The following is a 19,820-nucleotide window of genomic DNA, read 5'->3' as shown; positions in this document are numbered from 1 at the left end:
ACCATTTCGCCCTTTCGTAAAATCTGAAACAGTTTAAGACTGGCATTATATCTTATCTTATCTTATCTTATCTTATCTTATCTTATCTTATCTTACCTGACCTTACCTTACCTTACCTTATCATCATTTCCTTTCCTCTCTCCTCTCTTCTCCTCTCCTCTCCTCTCCTTTCCTTTCCCTCTCCTTTTCTTTTTTCTTTTGTCTTTTTTCTTTCATCTTTTTTTAAAAAGATTTTATTTATTTATTTGACAGAGAGAGACACAGCAAGGGAAGGAACACAAGCAGGGGAGTGGGAGAGGGAGAAGCACACTCCCCACTGAACCGGGAGCCCAATGTGGGGCTCGATCCCAGGACCCTGGGATCAGGACCTGAGCCGAAGGCAGATGCCCAATTAGTGAGCCACCCAGATGCCCTGGTTTTGTTTGTTTGTTTTGTTTTGTTTTTTAAGTAGGCTCCAAACCTAGTGTGGAGCCCAACATGGGGCTTGAATTCAAACCCTGAGATCAAGACCTGAGGTGAGATCAAGAGTTGGATGCTTAACTCAGTGAGCCACCCAGGCACTCCAAGACTGGCATTATATCTTTCTTAAGCATTGGTAGACTTTATTGGTGAAGCCATTTGACTTTTAGTTTTCTTTGTGTAAGATCTATAATTATGTATTGAGATTTAATATTTTATGAAAATGTAAATTTTATGGGTTTTTTTTTGTGTCAGTATAGATAAGTTCTGTTCTACATTTCTTCCAAATTTTTAGTTATTGGCATGACATTATTTATTATGTCCTTTGTGTGTATGTGTGTGTGAGTATTTACCTCTTCTTGTAGTTTTTCTTCTTCATTAATTACCTAGGGGCTTTATCACTTTTTAAAACCCTCACTAGAATGATCATTTGGCTTTGTTGATCCTTCTTATTATATGCTTTTCCACTTATACATTTTGTTTATAATTCTGTTTTTTTGTGTTTTCTGTATTTTTATTAATTTTTGAAATAGATTCTTAGATACTTTATTAGCAGCTTCTTTTCTTCCTAATATAGGCATTAAGTCCCTAAAACATGATCTTAGGTATAGTCCACAAGTTTAATATGTAATTATTACTTATTATTGTTAATCTCAAAATATATTCTAATCTTAATACTGAAATTAGAAGTATATTCTAATATACTTTATTTTATATATGTATTTTTATTTATTTTTTATTTATTATTGTTTTTAAAGATTTTATTTATTTGACAGAGATCACAAGTAGGCAGAAAGGCAGGCAGAGAGAGAGAGAGGAGGAAGCAGGCTCCCCGCTGAGCAGAGAGCCAGATGTGGGGCTCGATCCCAGGACCCTGGGATCATGACCTGAGCCGAAAGCAGAGGCTTTAACCCACTGAGCCACCGAGGTGCCCCTATATATGTATTTTTAAAGATTTTATTTATTTGAGAGAAAGAGAGAGAGGATGGGAGGTGGGTCGGGGCACAGGGAGAGGGAGAGGGAGAAGCAGAGGTTTGATCCCAGGACCCTGAGATCATGACCTGAGCTGAAGGTAGTTACTTAACCAACTGAGCCACCGAGTCACCCGTTATTCTAATATGCTTTAAAATATATTTCTTATTTGGGTCACCTGAGTGGCTCAGTCCTTGGGCACCTGAGTGGCTCAGTCGTTAGGTGTCTGCCTTTGGCTGAGGTCATGATCCCAGGGTCCTGGGACTGAGCCCGGCATCAAGCTCTCTGCTCACCTGGAAGCCTGCTTCTCCCTCCCTGCCCTGCCCGCCCCCCCCCCACAACCCCAGCTTGTGTTCCCTCTCTTACTGTCTCTATGTCAAATAAATAAAATCTTTAAAAAAAAATTAAAAAAATTATTTCTTCTTTGAACTATATCTCTTACTTTATAAATATTTGTGGATTTTCTTCTTAAACTTTTGTTATTTCTAGTTTCTCACATTAAAGAACATATTCTATATTTCTGCTGAACCATATTGAGATTTGCTCCATGACCTTATATGGTGCTTTGATAAATATTTCATGTTTATGTTATTAGTTTTTTAAAAGATTTTATTTATTTATTTGAGAGAAAGCATAACTAGGGAGGGTGCGTAGGGGTAGAAGGAGAGGGAGAGGTGACTCCCTACTGAGTAGGGAACCCACGCAAGGCTCATTCCCAGGATCCTGAGATCATGACCTGAGTGAAGGCAGACGTTAAACTGACTGAGCCAGCTAGGCACCCCTCTTATGTATTTTAAATGAAACTATGTTTTGCAGTAGTGTGCAGTGTTTAATCAAATGTTCATTAGGTCAAGTTTGCTAACCATGTGATTCAAATATTCTGCTTCTTTACTGATTATTTTGTTTCTTACTGAGTCATTATGCTATGGATTTGTCTACTTTTATTTCAGTAAGCTGTTTTTTCTTTGCTTAACAATTTACACTAGTTATAACTTCCACATGAAGTAATTTTTTAATCAATATCAAGCTTGAGGTGTATCTTTTTAATTTAGTAATGTTTTTGCCTTAGAGTTTAATAAGACAGCTATGTCAACTTTCTTTTGGTTTTTGTTCATATGTCTTTTCATTTTTTTACTTAACAACTTTTCCTATTCCTTGTTTTAAATGTTTGTGTGTGTGTGTGTGTGTGTGTGTAAATGGCATACATATTTTATGGACCTGTTGATCTTTGTCTTTTAATTGTAACATTTAGTCCCCTCCATGGAATGTGCTTTCTAATATATATGGATTTAAATCTACTATTTTATTATTGCTCTTTATTTGTTGTATGTTACCTCTGTTTATTTTCTTCTTCTTTTTTGCCTCCTTTTGGATAGATTATTTCATATTATTCTGTTACCTCTTACTTAATAGGTTACTACTTACACATTGATGTATTTTCCTTCTAGTGGTTACCCAAGAGATTACAACAAACATTCTTGACTTATCAAAAATTCTAATATAAACTAGTACTTTTATTCCCTCCTGGACAGTGTAAGGACACCAGAATATTATAATTACACTGGGCCCTTTCAGACTCAACTGCATGTGTTGTCATATCTTTTAATGCTTTTATTTAATTTCAAGAAGATAGTTTTGTTCAATAATGTTTACATATTTATATTTTCTGTATATTTACCATTTTTGTTGCTCTTAAGTTTTTCCTGCATCACTGAGCATCTACATCATATAATTTTCCTTGTGCCTGAAAACATTCATTAATTATTTCCTATACTGTGCTCTTTTGATGAGGATTTTGTTCAGTTTTTGTTTGTCTGAAAATATCCCCATCTTTATTCTTGAATAGTATCTTTACTGGGTATAAAACTAGGTTACTTTTATTTTCTTTACCATCTTGAAAATATCATTCGACATATAGTGTCTTTGTTGTTTTTGCTGCCAGATTAGCTATTTGTCCAGTTGTTGCTTTTTGGTAGGTAATCTATTGTGTTTTCCTTGTGCTACTTTTAAGATTTTCTTTTTGGTCTCTGGTTTTGAGCAGTTTTTCTATGCAACACCTACTTGTGGGTTGATAATTTATTTATTTACTTATTTATTGGTTTGATGTTCTTAGTGGATCGGGAATATATGGCTTGACTCTTTTTTTTAAATCAGCTTTTAGAAGTTTTCAGCTTTTATCTCTTCAAATACTTCTCTTACACCATTCTTTGACATTTGGGATTGAGATTGTAGGTAACCATTCTTTTTTAATTTAATTTATTTTTTTTTAAGATTTTATTCATTTATTCATGAGAGACAGAGAGAGGGAGAGGCAGAGGGAAAAGCAGGCTCTTCACTGAGCAGGTAGCCTGATGCTGGACTTGATCCCAGGATCCCAGGATCATGACCTGAGCTGAAGGCAGATGCTTAACCATCTGAGTCACCCAGTTGACCCCATTCTCATTTTAAAAACACTGTTTGTTTGTTTTTTTTAATTTTTCCAATCTCATATTTTTTTCTTTAGGTTTTAATATTTATATGATTTATTTTTCTAAAGTAATGATTCTTCCCCAATATGGATACCTCAAATACTTTCCCCAATCTTTAAAATAACTCTGCAAATATTTATTTTTGCTATTTTCATGTATTTTTACAGTTATTCAAAAAGGTTAACTCACCTAAGTTTACATAACTGCCAAGCAACTAAGGCGGAAATTTGAACCAAAGTCCAATTGATTAAATATTTCTTGCTCTGCATTATGTGAGGTTATATTTCCTTTATTATGTCTCTTTGTCTTTCTTACTTGGTATTTAGACAGTAGCTGTTATTCCAAGTGGTGTGTGTATTGATGAATTGTCTTAGTCTATCTTTAAATAACATTCTATCATTCCATCTATAATTATTAGATGAACCGAAGTATACAACAGGGAAAAAAGAATGCATATAGTTTCTTCTAATAGAATATATGAAGAAATAGTTTCTGTGGAGAGAGACAAATAAGAAGGTAATGTCCCAACTGATGAGATCAAGAAAGAATTCATTGAGTAGGTAAACTTACCATGGAAGTGATAGCCATGTGAGAATTCTTTTTCACTGTGCTCAGGGGTAAGGTGTACCGTACATTTGTTAATATATATAAAGAAAACCAATACTACTATTTCTTGTTGTTTATCCCTGTAACGAATCTATTTGTATATACTCAAATTTTCACTAATTGGGTAGTCAATCATGTAAGCCATAACATTTTGTCCATCTTGAAACATTTACACAGTAACTAAAAAGTTTTTTTTTCTCCCAGGTTATTTCATTTTTGGCTGCAGTTTTGCATAAAAAGGGAACTCGTGAAGATATTGAAAACAACATGCCGGAATTTTTACTAAGAAGTATGAAAAAGGAGCCTCCTTCTATAGCAAAAAAAGTAAGATGTTTAGGAATATAAAGCTCATGAAGCTGGTATTGGAAATTTATATAGGAACTTGTACACAGCATACATTATAGTATAAATTCAAAACACATAAATTAAAGACACTATTAAAATATTTGTTTTGTAGACCTAATTTTTAAAGGATTATCAGTTTCATCCTCAAATTAAGTATGATTGACTCAAAATGGCAAAATACAATTTTAGCTTGAATTTTTTTGGAGGTTTTCAGTCTTTTTCTTGGCTGGATTTATATGACTTACTTTCATTAATTTGTTAAATTTCCATAAATGTGTATGTAAAGTTAATCAAAGTCCATTACATTGTTTTTTTATTTATGTGAGAATGAAAGGGAGACATTGATATTAATAAAAAAGGTATGTCATTGATAAGGTTGTTCAGGAGAATAATTACATCCTCAAACTCTGAAACAAATTCTTCCTACATGAGGACTGTTGAAGTTGGAATTAGAAAGACTAAGGTCTAGGCGTGTCTTTGTTTCTGCTCCTGTCATTATGAATGCTATTCATGTCTATATTTCAGCTTTCTCTGTTGTAAATACATGTTTATAAATATCTCATGTATGACTCATAAAAAATAAGAGATTTCTAATAAAATAATGAAATGCAAGAAAAAGTATACTTTTGTGTCTGATTTTTATATCCTCAGAAAACTGGATAGAAATAAAGATGAAGTGATTTTATGAAATCTTTATTTTCTTATGGTAATGAAATCACTTTCTACAAGTCAAGTTTTAAATAGTCTCATCTATACTAGAGTCTTATACATAAGATTGGTGAGGCCAATTTACTATTGTCAATCATTGGGGCATTTTAGTGCAAAATTTTGAGAATTATTGGCTTATAAAATTATTATTGCTTTAAAATTTTTTATAATTTTTAATATTATAAACATATCCTATATCAAATTTAATTTGATCCTAAAGAAGTATTTAATTCTTTTTTAAGCATTTTTTTGACCCGAGTCATTTTATTTTATTTTTATTTTATTATTTTTTTTGAAATTCAGTTAACATATAGTATATTATTAGTTTCACAGGTAGAGTTCAATGATTGATCAGTCTTATACCCAGTGCTCATTACATCATATGCCCTCCTTAATGTCCATCATTCAGTTACCATGTCCCCCATCTCACTTCCTCCCCAGCAACCCTCAGTTTGTTTCCTATAATTAAGAGTCTCTTGTGGTTTGTCTCCTCTCTGGTTTTGTCTTGTTTTATCTTTCCTTCCCTTCCCCTTTAAAGGATATTCTTAATGTATCTTTAAATCTTCTCAAGTTCAAGGACTGTTTGTAGTCCTATTTTCAGTTGTTATTTGATTCTAAATGTCACTGCAGAATTTATTAATATTTTATGTCAGTTCTGGTAATTAACAGGGCAGAGAAAGCAGGGAAAATTAATATTTTAAATAGGTAAAGATATTAATATATAATATATATTTATAATATATATTTATTTACATTTATATATGTATATGGGCACATATGCATATATATGTATAATTTCTTGTCATAATAAACAGTGCAATTTTTCTATCTCTTTCAGTTCAATTCTATTTATTTATTTATTTATGATTTTATCTATTAATTTAATTGATAAAGATGGAGACAGCAAGAGAGGGAACACAAGTAGGGGGAGTGGGAGAGGGATAGAAGCAGGCTTTCAGCCTAGCATGAAGCCCTATGTAGGGCTCCATCCCAGGACTCTTGGGATCATGACCTGAGCCAAAGCAGATGCTTAAGGACTGAGCCACCCAGGCGCCCCCTTCAGTTCAATTCTTAAGTATTTATTTATTTATTTATTTATTTTTATTAATAAATTTTATTTTTTTTAAAACATATAATATATTTTTATCCCCAGGGGTACAGGTCTGTGAATTGCCAGGTTTACACATTTCACAGCACTCACCATAGCACATACCCTCCCCAATGTCCATAACCCTACCCCCCCTCTCCCAACCCCCCTCCCCCCATCAACCCTCAGTTTGTTTTGTGAGATTAAGAGTCACTTATGGTTTGTCTCCCTCCCAATCCCATCTTGTTTCATTTACTCTTCTCCTACCCCCTTAACCCCCCATGTTGCATCTCCTCTCCCTCTTATCAGGGAGATCATATAATTGTCTTTCTCCGATTGACTTACTTCGCTAAGCATGATACCCTCTAGTTCCATCCACATCGTTGCAAATGGCAAGATTTCATTTCTTTTGATGGCTGCATAGTATTCCATTGTGTATATATACCACATTTTCTTTATCCATTCGTCTGTTGATGGACATCTAGGTTCTTTCCATAGTTTGGCTATTGTAGACATTGCTGCTATAAACATTCGGGTGCACGTGCCCCTTCGGATCACTACGTTTGTATCTTTAGGGTAAATACCCAGTAGTGCAATTGCTGGGTCATAGGGTAGTTCTATTTTCAACATTTTGAGGAACCGCTAAGGTTAAGTATTTATTTTTAATCTTTCTTATATTCTAATAAATTTCACTTAAGTTGTATATGTTTTTTTGAGTACCACTGTGGCTGCATTTCATAGTTTTCATTAGGTGGGCTTTTCATTATTGTTTTCTAAATTATCTGTGGCTCTACAGTTTTTCTCTTATACTCAAGTACTATTAAAAGTGAAGTTTAAAATTTCCAAGTGAATAGATATTATTGGGGTATGGAGAATAATAGGAGTATTTCGCCTTTGTTGTTGATTTCTACTTTGTTGTTCAGGTAATACTGGCTTTATTTTTATTTTTACTTCTATTTTATTTTATTTTTTTGTGGCTAAATCCCTGGTCAGGTATTTTTATTTTTATTTTTTTTTTTTAAAGATTTTATTTATTGATTTGACAGAGATCACAAGTAGACAGAGAGGCAGGCAGAGAGAGAGAGAGAGAGAGAGGGAAGCAGGCTCCCTGCTGAGCAGAGAGCCTGATGCGGGACTCGATCCCAGGACCCTGAGATCATGACCCGAGCCGAAGGCAGCAGCTTAACCCACTGAGCCACCCAGGCGCCCTGGTCAGGTATTTTTAATGCTGTGGTGTTACATAGTCTCAGTTATTTAAAAAATTTTGCAAGGATTTTGCACATTATTTGTTATTATGGCCATATAGATTTAAATATATATCTGTTTAATCAGGATAATTTGATAATTGTAGTGTTCAAATTCTTAATAATATTTTGTTTTGTTTTTGTTCTATTTGAGCAATTAAATTCTGAGAGAATATATTACATTTTCCTACTATGTCTTTTCAGTTTTCTCATTTCTTCTTGTGTTTGTACCACTTTTTGCTAATTTTAACAACTTCAATTAATTGTGTCTAAAGTTTTATGTACTTCTATATTACTGTCATACTGGGTTGATAGTTTATCGGTATGTAGAATTCTAAGTTAAAAATCTTCTTTCAAACTTCACCAAAATAATTTTATTTTCTTCTGTCACTCCATATTGTAGATGAGGTTCCAATACTTAACTGATATTTTCCTTGGATAGGAAATTTTCTTTTTGTTTCAAAGTGATTGGGACTTTTTCTTCAACCTTGAAATTTATAAATTTCCTCAGCCCCAACACTCACTATGATTTCTGAAGAAATTGTGCTTTGGAAAAGTATACATAGTACTTATATAGGGGAAGTGGAGTGCTGCTTCTCTGAAGCAGATGATGGGCCTAATTGTTTCCCCTTTAATTACTCTGCCATTACTTTGCATTGTTTTCTTAATTTCCTTTTCTTATAAGTCATGCTAATATATTAAAACACAGCTGATTTTAATATATTGATTTTGTGTCCTGCATATTTACTGACTTTATTTTACTGAGTTCTAAGAGGTATTTGTTTTCATTTATGGCACCTTCAGGGTTTTCTACCTGTAATGTCATGTCATCTGCAAACAGTTTTATGTTTACCTTTCCAATTTTACCTTTCCAATTCCAAATACCTTTCCAATTTCCAATGTATTTCCAATTCTTTTATTTCTTTATTTACCTAATTGCTCTGACGAGGACTTCCAGTCCTATGTGGAATAAGCTTGTTACTGATCTGAGAGGAAAAGTATGAAACTTTTGACTGTTGAATGTGATATTAACTGTGCGTTTGTCATATGTGGTCTTTATTATGTTGAAGTATGTATTCTCTATGTCCAGTTTGTTGGAAGTTTTTTATATAAAAGGATGTTAAATTTTGTCAAAATTTTTTTTGCATCTATTGAGATATGATTTTTACCCTTCATTTTGTTAATATGATTTATCACATTTTTTGATTTGCATATGTTGAACTATCAATTCATCTAAGGAATAAATCCCACTTTGATCATGGTATATGGTCCTTTTACTGTTGAATCTGTTTGTTCCATATTTTGTTGAAGATATTTGTGTTTCTATTCATCAAGGATATTAACCTTTAATTTTCTTTTCTTGTGATACCCTTGTCTTTGATACCAGGGTAACATTGGCCTTGAAAAATGAGATTGGGATTGTTGAGAAGGATTGACATTATTTTTCACATGTTTGGTAGAATTCACTAGTGATGCTGTCTGGCCCTGGACTTTTCTGTGCTGGGGGGTGTGTTACTGATTCAGTCTCTTTACTACTGATTTGTTCAGATCTTCTTTCTTCATGATTCAGTCTTGTTGGGTTATATTTTTCTGTTACTGTATCCATTTCTTTTAGGTTATCTAATTTCTTGGTATAGAATTACATAATTTCATATGGTCCTTTGTATTTCTTATCACTTGTTATGTCTCCTCTTTCATTTCTAATTTTATTTGAATGTTTTCTCTTTTTTTTTCCTATTCTAGTTAAACGTTTGCCAACTTTATCTATTCAAAGAACCAGCTCTTAATCTCAGTGATCTTTTCTAGTGTTTTTCTAGTCTCTATTTCTTTCATTTCCACTACGATATTTGTGATTGCCTTCTACTAACTTTGGGCTTAATTTGTTCTTCTTCTTTTTTTTTTTTTTCTTAAGGTTTATTTATTTTAGAGAGAGAGAGAGAGAGCATGCATGAACAGGGGTGGGGATGGGCAGAGGGATAATGAGAGTCAGTCCCAAGCAGACTCCACACTGTGTGTGGAGCCTGACTGGGGGCTTGATCTCACAACCCAGAGATCACAACCCGAGCCAAAACCAAGAATTGGACACTCCATTGACTGCACCACCCAGGTGTTCCTTGTTCTTTTTATAGTTTCTTGAGGTATAAAGTTAGGCTGTTTATTTGTGATTTTTCTTTTTTCTTAATGTGAGTCTTTGTCACTAAAAATTTCTTTTTAGAACTCCTTTTGTTACATCCTGTAAGTTTTGGTTTGTTGTGTTTCAATTTTTATTTGTCTCAAGATATTTTTTTGGTTTCCTTTTTGATTCCATCTCTGACACCTTTGGTTGTCAGGAGCATATTGTTTAATATCCACATATATGTGGATTTTTTAGTTTTCCTCTTGTCATTGATTTCTAGTTTCACACCATTGTGGTCAGAAAATATGTTTGATATGATTTAGATCAAACATTTATTAAGACTTGTTTTGTGGCCTAAAATATTATCTGTTCTAGAGAAAGTTCTATACGTGCTTAAGAAGAATATGTATTCTACTGCTATTAGGTGAAATCTTGTATATATGTCTCTTAGGTCCATCTGGTCTAATGTGTAGTTTAAGTCCGATATTTCTTTACTGATTTTCTATCTGGATGAGCTATCTGTTGTTGAAAGTAGGGTGTTGGAGGTCCCCCATTATTATTATATTGCTGTCATTTTCTCTCTTCATATCTGTTAAGTTTTATAGTTAGATGTTCTGATGTTGAATATAATATTTATATTTGTTATATTCTGTTAATGAATTGATCCCTTTATTATGATCTGATGACTTTCTTTGTCTCTTGTTACAGTGTTTGGCTTAAAGTCTATTTCTAGGAAAATTTGCATTTTTGTTTTTTGGAGAAGTTTTCTTTTACATAGGTATAGGATGGATTCCTCAGTTCTTCAAGTATGTCCGTTTTCATCTACTCTTACACAGTTCTGGTTATCTGGCAGCACCACTTCCAAGCATTTTACACTATTATGATTTATTTTTATATTTGTTCTTTTGTTTCAGTTGGCATCAATAAATATATTTGTTTAGTTAATCATTTGAACTGGAATTTCATAAAGCTTTTGATAGGATTACCAGTGACATCCTAAATTAATTCCTCAGAAGGAAATTCAAACAAATACTCTATTTTTATGTGATGAAATTCTTAAAAGATAAATTTGTATTCATCCAGTTAAAATTTTGTGCATTTTTAAAAGATAGCCTATGAAATAGCTAGAAAGGAAATAAATTCCTTTATATTTATTGTTAATGCCAGAATCGCAATGGAATCCTGAAAAATTAATGTTGGAACTCCTTGAAAAACAAATCCTTTTAATGAATCAAATGTTACAAATTAAGGATTGGTGGATTTGAGGTATGTGCATGTTATATGATACATCTTACATATATTTTGAAACTTTTCAAGTGTGAACAAATCATCTAAAAATGCATGCAATAGATGTTTCTTGCCAGGAATAAATTCCGAAAAGACACAAAGTATGCATTTCAAATATTAAATCTTGGAATGAGTCTTTGGATTTAGGCCTTTAGGATTGGAATTCAGTCTTTAAGAAAATCAAAGTAAATTAATGTTAAAATATTGCTCTCTCATATGATAAAGCTTTAAAGAGTCTATGAAAATTCATAATCAGTATTAATGCATAGGAGAATTTTTCTAGTATTCATATTATCAGTTTCAGTGGTGATTGAACAAAAATATGTTTCTAGCATCTTATTTACTATATACTATTTAGTTTCTGATGTATACCAAGAGTATTATCTTGCAAATGATGCTCCTGTGAAAATCCTCATGCATATATCTTGCAACTTTTGCCATTATAACTATAGGATAAATTCTTGGTACTGGAATCACACAGTCTGTGGTACTAAAATTATGGGCATATTACATCTGACAGATACAAATTGCCTTTCAAGAGCTTGTGTCAGTTTGTATCCTCACCAATAGTGTAAAATTATGTCTGTTTCCCACCTTTTCATTTATCCTAGGCGTTAAAAAATAAAAATTATGTCAGAGATGTAGAAAAAGTATACCTTGCTTTGCTTTCTATTGCTTTATTATGAGTGAGGTCAAATATCTTTTAAAAGACTTTTAATAGCTTTTTAAAACATCAAGTTCTAGTTTTAATCATTTCTTAATAGTCCTTAATCATATGTTCTACATACTGATCTTTTGTTCATTATATATTCTGTAAATATTTCTTTCCTACTTTTTTCAGGGTCAGCTTTTGATTTATTTATTATATTTTTAAAAAATTTAGGTAGTTAAAAATATCTATATTTATAGGTTCTAAGTTTTATGCCTGCCTAGAAAAATCTTCTGTACCTAAGACTGTAAGTTCACCCATGATTCTTTTATAATGTGTATGACTTTATTTTACACCTTTACATCTCTGTATCAGCCTAAATTTATTTTTCTATAAGGAATGATCAATTAAACTGGCATTATTTTTTCAACTGGTTAGCCAATTATTTTATTGTCATATATTGAGTAAGCCTTTTTTCCCACAGTATTAGAAGGGTCACTTTTGATTAAAATGAAGCTCATTTATATATGTGTGGGTATATTTCTAGATATATTGTTCTGTCCTATTGATTTATTTGTTCATTTATCTTTCAGTGCTAAACAGTTCTAATTTTTTTGGATTTATAATATGTTTTAATATTTGGTAGGGTTAGTTTGTCTTCAAATTTCTCAATTTTCTCCTAAAAGGCTATTGATATTTTAGTTAATATTACATTGAATTTATTGACTTATGTAGGGAGAATGAACATATTTACACTGTAAATACTGCATATCCAAGAGTAGTTGTATCATTTGCTTAAATCTTATTTCTTGCCCTTCAGAATTTCTAGCTTTCTTCATGTGACCTAGTTTCTTATTCATTAAGTTTAACTAGGTATTCTTTCTTTTCGGTTGCTATTACAAATGGAACTTTTAAAATTTTATGTTGTAACTGGTCATGTTTTTATATATATTAAAGCTACATGCTTTTTTAGGCCTTTTCTGAAGTATTAATGACATAATAGTTTCAGGTGTGTAACATAATGACTTGATATCTGTATACATTGCAAAATGGTCACTACAGTAAATAAATCTAGTTAACATCTATCACCATACCTAGTTAGAAAAAAAATTTTTTTCTTGTAATGAGGACTTTTAAGATCTACTGTATTAGCAACTTTAAAATATGCAATACAGTATTAACTGTAGTCACCATGGTGTACATTACATCTTCATGAATTATTTATTTTATAACTGGATGCATGTTACATACCATACTAATGCTCTAGCAACCATCAATTTGTTCTCTGTAGTGATGAGCTTATTTTTTTGGTTTATTTTATTTAGTAGATTCCAAATATAAGTGAAATCAAATATTTCTCTTTCTTGGTATGACTTGTTTCACTTAGCATGATGCCCTCAAGGTCCATCCGTGTTATCACAAATGGCAGGATTTCATTCTTTTTTATGGCTGAATAGTATTCCATGTATGTGTTTGTGTGTGTGATATATATAGAGATGTATATCACATCTTCTTTATCACCCGTTACTGGACACTTAAGTTGTTCCCATATCTTGGCTATTGTAAATAATGCTGCAATGAATATGGGGGTACATAAATCTTTTCAAATTAGTGTTTTTTGTTTCCTTCAGATAAATACCCTGAAGTGGAAATCCTGGATCATATGGTAGTTCTATTTTTTTAAATTTAACTTAATTTTTTCTTCACTGTTCCAAGATTCATTGTTTATGCACCACACCCAGTGCTCCATGTAATACGTGCCCTCCTTAATACCCACCACCAGGCTCACCCAACCCCCTCCAAAACCCTGTTTGTTTCTCAGAGTCCACAGTCTCTCATGGTTCATCTCCCCCTCTGATTTCCCCCAGTAATTGTTTGTTTTTCATAGTGGCTGCACTAATTTAAATTCCTATCAATAGTGCATAAGGGTTTTCTTTTCTTCAGATTGTGGCTAGCACTTGTTATTTCTTGCCGTTTTGAATATAGGCAGTCTAACAGATGTGAGGTGATATCTCATTATGGTTTTGATTAGCATTTCCCTGATGATCAGTGGTATTTTTCATGTGCCTGTTGGCTGTCTCCTTTTCTTCTTTAGAAAAACGTCTATCCAGATTCTCTATCCATTTTTAAATTTGGATTTTTTTTTGTCTATTAAATTGTATGTGTTTGTTAATATTTTGGATATTAAACACTTAACAGAAACTTTTTAGTTTGTTGTAGTCCCGTCTGTATGGCAAATGATATCATCAACAAAATGAAAAGAAACCAACTAAATAGGTGAAAATATTTGCAAATCATACATCTGATAATGGGTTAATATCCAAAAATAAATAAGTTTTTGTTTTTATTGCCTTTGCTCTTGGAGTTACATTAAAAAAAAAAAATCACCAAGACCATAGTCAAGGAGCTTACTTGTATTCTTGTATACTTCTTACTTGTATACAGGAGCCTATATATTCTTCTAGGAGCTTTATAGTTTCAGGTCTTACATTCAAGTCTTTAATCCATTTTGAGTTTTGTGTGTTGTGTAAAATAGTAGTTTCATTCTTTTGCTGTGGTTGTATAGTTTCCCCAACACCATTCATTGACATGACTGTCCTTTCTCATTGGATATTTTTGCCTCCTGTATCATAAATAAATTGGCCATGTAAGTATGGATTACTCATATTTTGTTCAAGTGATCTATGTGTCTCTTGTTATGTAGTAGCATAGGTTTGATTACTATAGCTATGTAAAACAGTTTCAAATCAGGGAGTATAATTCAGCTTTGTTGTTCTTTCTCAAGACTGCTTTGACTATTTTTGGTCTTTTATGGTTCTATCTATACAAATTTTAGGATTGTTATATTTCTATGAAAAATGTCATTGGAATTTTATAGGGATTGAATTGAATCTGTAGATTGCTTCGGGTAGTATGTACATTTTAACAATATTTGTTCTTCCAAACCATAGAATGGAGTATTTTTCCATTTTTTGTGTCTTCTGTAGTTTCTTTCTAAAAAAGATTTATTTATTTAATACACTGAGCCTGGAGTCTGATGCTGGGCTCAGTCTCAGGACCCTGAGATCATGACCTGAGCCAAAATCAAATTGTTCACTCCACTAACTGAGCTACCCAGGTGCCCCTTCTGTGGTTTAGCAGTGGCTTGTAGTTTTCAGTGTCCAGGTCTTTTACCTCCTTGGTTAATTTATCCCTAGGTATTTTACTCATTTTGATGTAATTATAAGTGAGATTATTTTTTCGTTGCTGTTTCTGATAGTTTGTTGTTAGTATATAGAAAAGTAACAGATTTTTGTATATTAATATTGTTTCTTGCAACTGTACTGAACTTGCTTATTCTAACAGGTTTGTTTGTTTGTTTTTGTGGAGTCCTTAGTGTTCTCTATATGCAATATCATCTCATAAGCAAAAATTGACAGTTTTCTTATTTTGCAACTTGGATTTCCTTCCTTTCTTCCTTTCCCCCTTCCCTCCCTTCTTCCTTCCTTCCTTCCTTCCTTCCCTTCTTCCTTCCTTTCTTCCTTCCTCCCTCCCTTCCTCCTTTCCTCCCTCCCTCCCTTCCTCCCTTCGTAATTGGTCTTCCTAGGACTTCCAAGATTATGTTGAATAAAAGTGGTAAGAGTGAGCATTCTTGTCTTGTTCTTGATCTTAGAGGAAAAGTTTTTATCGTTCACCATTGAGTATAATATTAGTTGTGGCTTGTTATATGGCTTTTATTATGTTGAAGAACTCTCCCTCTATACTTACTTTGTTGAGAGTTTTTAATCATAAATGGTTGTTGAATTTTGTCATCTATTAAGATGATCATGTGATCTTTATTCTTCATTTTGTTAATGTGGTGTATCATGTGATTGATTTGCAGATGTTGAACAATATTAACATTCCATCCTTGCATCCCTGGAACAAAAACCACTTGATCATGGTGTATGATCCTTTCGATTATTTCTGAATTGACTTTGTTGATATTTTGTTGAGGATTTTTGCACCTATGTTCATCAAGGATATTGACTTTTAGTTTTCCTTTGTTGTGGTGTCCTTGTCTGGTTTTGGTATCAGGGTAACGATGGACTTGTAAAATGAATTTTCTCCTATTTTTTAGAAAAGTTTGAGGAGAAAAAAAAAAAGAAAAGTTTGAGGAGGATTTGTATTGACTCTTCTTTGAATATTTGGTAGAATTTTCTATTGAACCACCTGTTACAGGATTTTGTTTGTGTTTTGTTTTGATTACTGATCAAAAACAAAACACAAACAAAAAAATCAGTAGTAATTCATCTTACTAGTAATTGGTATATTCAGATTCTCTTTTTCTTTATGATTCACTCAGGGAGTGAATTTTAGAAAATAGCCATTACTTTTAGGTTTTCCAATTTGTTAGCACATAATGGTTCATAGTACTCTCTTTTGAGTCTTTGTATGTATGTAATATCAGTCAGTAATATCTCCTTCATTTCTGATTTTATTTATTTGAGCCCTCTCTCCTTTTTCTTGGTGAGTCTAGCTAAAGTTTTATCAGTTTTATATTTTCAAAGAAGCAGCTCCTAGTTTTACTGATTTTTTAAATGTCTTTTTAGTTTCTATTTTATTTATTTCCATTCTGATCTTTTTCTTTCTTCTACCAAATTTGGGCTTTGATATTCTTCCTAGTTCTTTGAGATGTAAAGCCAGGTTGTTTATTTGAGATTTTCTTATTTTTGGGGGGTAGGCATAGATTGCTGTGAAATTCTCTTACAGAACTACTTTTCTACATCCTATATATTTGCTATGTTTTATTTCCATTTTCATTTGTCTCAAGATATTTTTTTATTTCTCTGTTGACCTTTTGGTTGTTCAATAGCATATTGTTTGTTTTTTAAAATCTTTATTTAAATTCTTTTTAGTTAACATACAGTGTAATGCTGATTTCAGGTGTATAGTATAGTAATTCAACACTTCCATACAATACCCTGTGCTTATTACAGCAAGTGCTCTCCTTCTCTATCACCTGTTTACTGTTCAGTTTATTGTTTTACTTATATTTTCTACAAATTTGTTTACTTGTCATTTCCATTTTCATCCCTTATTTACTTTTCTTGTTTAATTGAAAGGTTTTATATTTATTGGTTTTCTGTCCATTAATTTAACTGATATTGGCCTATAATTTTCTATTTTTGAAGAATGTCTGGGTTTGGTATAATTTTTATGCTGCTTTTCTAAAAAAATGATTTAGATAAATCCATAACTAGAATGGATTCTAAACTTCAATTCCCATATGTTAAATAGCCACAGCATTCCAAAAGGAAAAGTTACCAGTTATACATATTAGTGTTTAAATTAATTACTTTTGGCATTTTTAAAAGAATTAACATTATAGAGGTAATTATGGGAATATTTTTTAGAACTTTGAGTTATATAGCAAAAATTTCAATTTTATAGTCTATAATTTCTCTCTATATAAAGATACATATTATTTTTCACTTTAATATCTCACTTCCTCCTGTGTGAGACCTTTGCTTTCATCCTGCTTGTCTGTTGTTATTCTCTGAATATACACTGTTGTTCCTAACCTGGCACTGACATGCATGGTTGCATTTATTATTTAATTTATCACTTGAATTTTGAGCCACGAATGTATAAATCAGGAATGTACATCAGACCAGCGTCAAAACCCACAACTTCTTTTTCATAGGTGGGCTGCTCCTATGATAGCTAGGCTTATCCCCCAATAAAGTTTTTTGAAGGCTTTGGTGTTTCAGTTTCTTATTTTACGTTTTCAGACTAAAAGCAGCCTGCCAGGAGCAGTGTTGAGTGGGCGCCGTACTTGGAGTCTGCTAGAAAGGCTTTGAACATTTTGACTGGTTTCTTCTCAGGAAACTCTGTGCTCTAACAGTATGCCCCTACTTTGCCCCCACCCCCCAAGCGGTAGTGATGTGTGTTCTACCAGGAACTGGGGATTTGAAAACAGCTTGTTTTTAATAAAAGTTTGTGTGTACCTCTCCATATTTAATTTATATGATCAAATAGGAGGCGGAGAGAATCTGAACCGTTAACTGTCGTATGTTTTTGTTGTTGACCTGTGGCCACAATAAAATTCACTTGTAAAAAAAAAAATTGTTTTCTAAATGTGATACAAAGGTCTGGAATTGCAGTGGTAAATGAGAGCTATATTTCTCAGTCATGTACTTTCTGAATTATATAGTACCAACATGATAAATAATGGTGGTTACAGGTTTTGGAATTAGACAGACATGGGTTTGAATACTTATTTTGCCACCTAATAGCAATATGATCTTGGGTGTGTTATTTAACATCTCTACATCTCAGTTTTTTCATCTCATCTCATCCTCTAGAAAGGAAATACTAAATATTTCTACTAGAATGCATTTCTTTGTAAAGTCCTTGAATTAATATTTGTCAACTACTTTGCCCAGCCCTTGGCACACAGCAAGTACTCAATAATGGTATGATAATTATTGTGAATACTATAACTTTTCTACCATAAAAATCATTGCATGTGAAAACCATCTTTAGGTATTTTGTACAGTCCACATCACATCATCCTCCTAAGACCATAGTGCATGAAGAATCAAACTTTAAAATCATGGCTTTCAGTAATTGAGATAGATTTGTTGAAAGAGATAAAAGTAATTCAGTATTCTCTAGTTGAACAATTAAATGTGGCCTCTGTTGATTTTACTAACATTTAAGTGAGAAATTTTTAATTATGTTTGTATTAAATTTTAGATCTAGTTTTATAAAATTGTTTCTTAGCTTCAGAATAACAAATACAGTTGCTTTGTGTGCAGTGATTTAGCAACTGGACACTGCTTTCCATTTTATTGTTTTGGCATCTTTTGCTTAAATAAAGCTTGTTAAATGAAATATTCACAGCATGGTAGTGAATACTTTACATTCTTCTTCTTATACACTTTCTCTGGACTTTGTACATGGCAAACTCAGTTCTCTGACTTTTTCTAGTATTAAAACAAGTTACTGAACCATTTTATTTATGTTTTGCAATTTCAAAGACCAATAATAAGAAATGTCTTAATTTTAAAACTTTTTGAATCTTAGGGCTGATTCTAGAGTCTTTAGATTCATTGCCAACTTTGATGAATGATACCTGAAGTGGGAAACAGCTCAAAGTGAGCAATGGAGTTTGGACCCATCATTTTCATCTTGAGGGGAGGGAATGAGACTATACTTGGATTAAGTACTTGGATCTCAAATTTTGTATTTTTGAAGGTAGGGGAGTAATGGAATTCATAGGATAAACTCCAAGCCAAAAGGCAGAAGTATTTGAGGTGAATCAAGTATGACAAGAAGTATTCATGTGTGTTTGATGATAGGGTGGAAAAAGGAACTTTCACACCGAGTCCATTAATCTTTTGTTCTTTTTTTTTTTTCCTCTTTCTCTTTCCAAAAGAGTCAGATTTGACTTCTTACAGCTGTCAAATGGCCTACCTGAAATATTTCACAGAAGCAAGAGCAGTATTTAGACTAGTATTGTGTTATTTAATTTTTTCCTAAACTGAAAATTTTCGGTGTATTTAATTGGTTCATCTTTATCAAGTAGGACAAATATAAAGCTTTAAGGAAGAAACTTGTAACATTATTAAATATAATAGCTCAGAAGTAGTGATAACAGTGAGAAATAAAAACATTAAAAAATTAAAATGGGTAATGACCACAGGATTTGGGGTTAGTTTACGGGGAAGATCACTGGAACCCCAACATTCATTCAAGACTAAACAGATACATATAGTTAATCTTGATAAGGACTACTTTGATTGGAGGGATTAGGACAGAAGTCATTTATATGAATTCAATAGAGAACAGGAGGAAAGGAGCAATTAAGTATTGATAATTCCTGAGTATCATTGCTAGAAAGGCAATAAGGTTA

General features: G+C 32.4%; 1 protein-coding gene across 4 annotated transcripts in view; it reads left to right on the top strand.

The window, feature by feature from the left end:
• ERCC6L2 (ERCC excision repair 6 like 2) overlaps window positions 1-19,820 on the top strand; it is a 128,678-nt gene that overhangs the window by 20,970 nt on the left and 87,888 nt on the right. For 3 of the 4 annotated variants that reach the window (XR_004380637.1, XM_032840485.1, XM_032840484.1), the window contains exon 3: window positions 4,710-4,829. Coding sequence is in view for 2 of the 4 variants with exons in the window: in XM_032840485.1 (XP_032696376.1) it covers window positions 4,710-4,829 (120 nt within the window). In the remaining 2 variants the exon portion in view is untranslated. Of the gene's footprint in view, window positions 1-4,709; window positions 4,830-19,106; window positions 19,163-19,820 lie in introns of those variants that run through there. The other variant, XM_032840486.1, reaches the window with a different exon arrangement.

The sequence above is a fragment of the Lontra canadensis genome, unplaced genomic scaffold, assembly GCF_010015895.1.
Source record: "Lontra canadensis isolate GAN:19392208 unplaced genomic scaffold, GSC_riverotter_1.0 scaffold113, whole genome shotgun sequence".
In the NCBI taxonomy this organism is placed as follows: domain Eukaryota; kingdom Metazoa; phylum Chordata; class Mammalia; order Carnivora; family Mustelidae; genus Lontra; species Lontra canadensis.
This window is presented reverse-complemented; position numbering and strand designations above follow the sequence as displayed.